The sequence below is a fragment of the Lontra canadensis genome, unplaced genomic scaffold (genome assembly GCF_010015895.1).
Source record: "Lontra canadensis isolate GAN:19392208 unplaced genomic scaffold, GSC_riverotter_1.0 scaffold96, whole genome shotgun sequence".
Lineage (NCBI taxonomy): Eukaryota > Metazoa > Chordata > Mammalia > Carnivora > Mustelidae > Lontra > Lontra canadensis.
In genome coordinates, this window is record NW_022631090.1 from 384,042 (window position 1) to 390,041 (window position 6,000).

The 6,000-nt window shown below is 36.2% G+C and overlaps 1 protein-coding gene across 3 annotated transcripts in view; it reads left to right on the plus strand.

Annotated features, from left to right (window-relative positions):
• The window catches only part of RADX (RPA1 related single stranded DNA binding protein, X-linked), a 67,720-nt gene extending 64,463 nt beyond the window's left edge, over positions 1–3,257 (plus strand). For all 3 annotated transcript variants that reach the window (XM_032837071.1, XM_032837072.1, XM_032837073.1), the window contains exon 14: positions 1,973–3,257. In XM_032837071.1, the coding sequence (XP_032692962.1) occupies positions 1,973–2,103 (131 nt within the window). In that variant the 3' untranslated portion in view covers positions 2,104–3,257. The remainder of the gene's footprint in view (positions 1–1,972) is intronic.
• Positions 3,258–6,000: the final 2,743 nt, after the last annotated feature.

Below are 6,000 nucleotides of genomic sequence, written 5' to 3' on the forward strand. Positions count from 1 at the left end.
TATGTTTAAAAGGGGATCCTAAATAGTATGCCCTTGGGGCACCTGGGTGGCTCAGTCCATTGAGCATCTGCCTTCAACTCAGGTCCTGATCCCAGGGTCCGAGTCAAGCCCCAAATGGGGCTCCCAGCTCAGTGGGGAGTCTCTTTCTCCCTCTCACACTCTCTGCGTGCTCTCCACCCACCCTCCAAAAAAAAAAGTCTTAATAAATAAATAAACAAACAAACAAACAGTATGCCCTTCAGGCCCCACAAAACCTAGATCCACCATTGGCTTTTAGGTACAGCTTTACAGCCTATGAAGGTTAAGAGCACATGTCTTGAGGCCAAATTCATAGAGACAGAAAGTAAAACAGAGGTATCTAATGGGGAGTTAAGATTTTAAAGGTATGCGAATTTCTGTTTGGGATGATGAAAAAGTTCTGAAAATGGATAGCAGTGATGGTTGCACAATACTGTGTGAATATATCACACAGATGCTACTACTAATGTCAAAATATGGACTGATATTCCAAAGCCATGTGGCTCTGAGTAATGTTTTCATTTTCTCATACTTAAAATGAAGTCTTTGTCATGTGTAGCCATTGAAGTCTGTGATCCGTTAGCTTAGTAGTGGTCAGTTAGTGTTTGAAAGAGTTTCTTTAAACATTTGGAGGAGAGAAAAGGAAAACAGGGACAAAAATGATCTCCAGTTTTTGCCATTGGATCTGTGTTCAGTGCTTACCCAGGCTGTGTACAGCCCTGCCTTAGCTTTCACTTCCTGCTCTGCAGAGCCTGATGGTCAGCCAGAGGTGAATATTTGGAGTTTTTCCTCAGGCCTTTTCTGAGTATGCATCCAGCGCTAGGCATACATGCAGGCTTCTTGATGCCCCTGTGTACACAGAAGGTTTTAAGAAGCCCTTATTCCCCCACATGTGGCTTTTCCCAACCCTTTCCTCCTCAGGCTTTTTGATCTGTTGCTTGTCCCAACTTTATACTTTGCCCCAGCTGCTCTGGCTAATGTTTTTGCCTCCATATGCTTTCAACAAAAGCCACTGGGGAAGCTACCCCAGTTGTGGGAATGCCCCAAATCAGGTGAAATGAAAGCAAGCTTTTGCATCTGCCCTTGGAATTGCCCAGTAGGTCCAAACTCACAACCACGTCTTTGAGAATAAGTTCTGCATTGCACCATCTGGTACAAACAGCCTACACCAGGAGTGTTAGCTGCTGTCTTCCTGGCTGCTGCTGATACAGGGAGTACATGGGCAATTTAAAGCACCTCAGCACATTCTTACCTCAGTGCAGCAGCTCTTTCTCTATTAATCTTTCCCCTGATTGTTTTAAGTTCTTGTATAGTTGCCAGAGTTCTGCAGAAGTTGATCTGAGAGTTTTTGTCAGCCCATAAGTTGCTTTAGTGGAGGGACACAGCTCTGAAACTGCCTACTCCACCATATACAGTAATGTCCTTCACCTGATCCATTTTTGGTAGAGCTTCTTGAGGGTATCCAAAGCTAAGTGTTAGTTAATAAAGCTGTTTCAGAGGAAATATCCTTTAAAAAAAACTTCAATTACATGTAGTTTGCTTTACATCTACTAAGTTTTGTAAAGAATTGACAATTAAATTCTAAGCAGAAAAAATTATTTTTGTACTCCCTTGAAGTGTAAATAGTAGGTTGCTTACTTGGTACCATATAAATAACCCTGAAAAAACATACACTTACTTTAGTTCACCAAAAAGATTTGAAAAGTAAAAATAACTAAATATGGCTTTGGAATGCCAGCCCGTATCTTGACATTAATAGTAGCATCTGTGTGATATATTCATTGTTATGTGCAGAAGTTACCATAATGTAACTTTGATGAATATGTGACAAATTGGAGGGAAGATGAGGGACATTTGTTAATGTTATAAGAAAAAAAAGTCAGCTTATGTGATACTAAATCCAAGTAAATATTTAACTATTTTACAATACTTACCATCTGCTTTTTATTTTTAGGTGATATTATAAAAGCTGCAAGTAGACTGGATAGAGTGCATATCGTCGGTATCTTGGATATCTGTAATTTGGGTAACAATAAAGTAGAAGTCTACCTGCACAGGATTTATAGTCCAACTAATAATTCTTAAAAATTGGCAAGTGAAATGATTACAGGTTATAAGGAGGGCACTGCTTTAAAGATATTCTCTCATTTTGTTGGTAATTTCAGCAACTGTTTTTTGGCAAGAATATTACATAAGCTCTAAAGTTATTAAGTAGTTTATGTTCATCTTGTGTTTGAAGCTAACGCAGTTCATTTTAAATTCATTACTGAAAAGTTCATCAAAACAATTTTTGTGTATCAAGAAAATTTACCTTACTTCTATATAACTATTATCTTGACTTGTAATGATTTGTGTTCACTATTCTATTTGTGAAGTGCTTTTATTCTCAAGCCTCAGCCTAAGGCATCCTGACTTATAAGAGTTAACTTCTCGTGAATATTTAGTATCCTTCCACTTTTCTTCACCTATAGTAGGAAATTCTGAATAGCTAATTTGAAGATTAAATTCTCCTAAAGTGGTCAACCTGCATTTCTCATGACTGTGATAGTTACTGTCATTTTCAAAAAGCACACATGGATTGTTATGGTCCGGTTGCCTTGGTCCTTAGTTTGGTCAGCTGTACAATGAGTGTGTTAAATTGTCTTAAGGCTTTTCACTCTTTATTGTGACTTTTATCCTTCAAATTTCTAAATGTTTTGACCAGTGTGTGAGCTTAAAAGCCAGAGGCTACATGGGTTTCCACTTTTGCTGTATTCATGTGTAGTTTTGGTACATGTAATGTGAGTTTAAATAGTGAAATTTTATCTCATATTAACATTTAAAGTGTGCATATTGAAAATATAAAACAGTGACTAAGGGGATTTTATTCTGGTTATCTATTATACTTCGTTTTAACTGTAAATCACCATTCCACATTTGCAAAGCCCTGTGGTTGACAGTTATGTGGTTAGTTAGATGACCAAAATGACCATCACATGAGTTAAAAAGTATTCAGTGTCAAGATCAATCAATCTAGATGAGCAATTTCCTTGTGGGGTTTTCTTCTAGCCCTCTGGTTCTGTGACTTCATATGCTATATATTTCAAATGTTTTGGGCAGCTCGTGAATCTAAAGACAGATGCTGTACTTTGTTCATCAAGGCATTCAGCATTTTGTTCCTTATAATTGTGTTTAAATGTTAATTAAAATAGTGACTTCTTGTGTTAAAATTTTGAGTGTATTATTAAAGTTAAAACACAGTAACTTTTTTGGTCTCTTGTCTCATTTTTAATGTATTTGACATCCCTCTTCCATATTTTTTGGCCTATAATAGACTACATATACTTGTTAAATGAACAAATACAATTCTTCCATGTGGGTTGAAGACTTGCTTATCAAATGGAATCTGGGTTTCTCTATTAAACTATCATAAACTTTAAACGGGAATTCAATTTTACTGACATGTAAATGTTGTGGAAGGGAAAAATTAATACTTACATGGCTATTGACGAAAAACCTGAGGCTGAGATTTCAAAGCTACACACCTTAACGGGTATAATTTCTGTTCTCATATTGAATAAGAAATATGAACAATTTTTGAAACTTTAGGATCTTTAAAAACAACTTCCCTGGCAATTTATCGTATATTCTAGAAGCATTTCTATGTAAATTTGGAGTTACATGTCTGTGTCCACATTTTTGGTTGTTGCAAAGTGGGATAGCTATGGTAGCATTTCCTAAGAAAAAGACCGAACTACTATCACGAGAACTTACCTTCAAGTGAAAATGTGTTCATTAATTCCAAAGCCACACAAATATATTACCATGATGTCACCTTCAAATTAAGGAATCAATTAGTAAATTGTGAAATATTATATAATCTACTGGAGAACCACAGTCTCTCCCTTTAGATGGCAGATGAGCTATATACATTGAAATCCTTTGGTAACCTATTAAAAAAGAATCTGAGCACCTCTTCTCCCTGCTATTTTTATTTCTTTATGGAATTATCCTGCATTCATTTTATTCATATTAAAAAAGGACTTCTGGATGCCTGGGTGTCTCAGTGGGTTAAAGCCTCTGCCTTCAGCTCAGGTCATGATCCCAGGGTCCTGGGATGGAGCCCCACATCGCATCAGGCTCTCTGCTTGGCGGGGAGCCTGCTTCCCTTCCTCTCCCTTGGCCTGCCTCTCTGCCTACTTGTGATCCCTGTCTGTCAAATAAATAAATAAAATCTTTTTAAAAAGAAAAAGAAAAGGACTTCTAAGAAATTAGTGTCACCTTTATTTGATGACAGTAGTAACATTTGATATTTTGAGCTATATAACCTCTGCCAATATGGACCTAGGTTATAACCAATTCTGTTATTCTAAAGTCATTTCTGTGGTTTGTACTGGTTGCTTTTTCACTGGTTTGCTTTTTAGGTACATTTCTTTTTTTTTTTTCTTTTTTCCTTTCTTAAACATTGCTACCCAAGAATTTGCAGGTACACTGATAGGAAGTAAAATATATATTATTGAGTCCTGATTGTTTTTTAATTTTATTTTTTCAGTGTTCCAAAATTCATTGTTTATGTACCACACCCAGTGCTCCACTTGCCCTCCTTAATACCTACCACCAGGATTACCCAAACCCCCACCCTCCTCCCTTCCAAACCCCTCAGTTTATTTCTATTTTTTTAAAGATTTATTTATTTATTTGAGAGAGAGAAAGGAGAGTACAAGTGGTGGGGAGGGGCAGAGGGAAAGGGAGAAGCAGAGTCCCCCACCCAGGGGGATGCCCAATGAGGACTCCATCCCAGGACACTGGGATCATGACATGAGCAGAAGGCAGATGCTCAACCGACTGAACCACCCAGGCTCCCCCAGTCCTGAGTATTTCAGTAATCAACTGCTTTAGTAAAGAAATTTTAGGGGGAAAGTTTAAAAAATTAAAAAACAAAACCAAATTTGGGTATTGTCTGAAGATTCCAGTTCTTCAAGATTATCTTCGAGTCAAGTAATATTATATTTGTCTATTGTCCAAAATAGAAACATTACATATAAACTCATCTCTTGGTTCAGGTCATACCACTCATTATGTTATCTTCACTCTTACATTATTATGTGACACCACTTCTAGCCTTAAGTTTCTGTTTTCCTTTACACTAAAGAAATGAAAAGTAGATTTTGAAAAAAACAGATTTAAAGCTAACCACAGCTCTGTCTCTAAATGCCTGAGAAATTTTATGGAAAGCCATTTAAACTGCTAGGCCTTAGTTTCCTTAATTGTAAAATTTGCAAAATAATGGTCCCAACCAGTACTATGATTCTTTGGGTCTATTAATACAGTTACTAGAACACTGGAAATGTATTTGTGTTACTTTTATGGGTTTCATGAAGATGTGGTTTTCTATGAAGAACATTTTAATATGATTAGACCATTTATCAATTATAGCAGCTCAGTGTAATAAAAAACAATTGAAATTTTTTCATCCCAAGGTTTGTTTGCTTTTGTTTTTGTTTTTATTTTTGTTTTTTTTTTTACTGCTAGTGTTCTTCCTAACTTGTTGCCTTTTCACTGATATATATTTTTTCTAAGACAGAAATCTGAAATATTTTAGCTTTTTGTAATGATATGCACATCTTCACTGAAAATCAAGCAATACCTTTTAAAGAATTTGAGTACCTCTGATGCTATTCTGAGATGATTACATCTGACTCCTAGTAGCTTAGGATCTAGAAGTTACCCCCAACAAGGTTCTAATATCTACTTCGTAATGGGGAACAAAACAGAAAAAGACTAAATGGTTTAATGTAAAATTGTCCAAGCAATTAAATTAGAAGTTTAGGCTTATAACTCCGAGGTCTGTTTCTTTAAGCTCTAATTTACACACAGAGTAAAACGTTTGAGTAAGAGTATAATTTCACATAATATATCAGATCGCTGTGAGATAAACTTCTCCAAATCCTGGGGCTCATAAAATAATAAGCTGAACTATTGCAACATATATCCAAGTGTTTG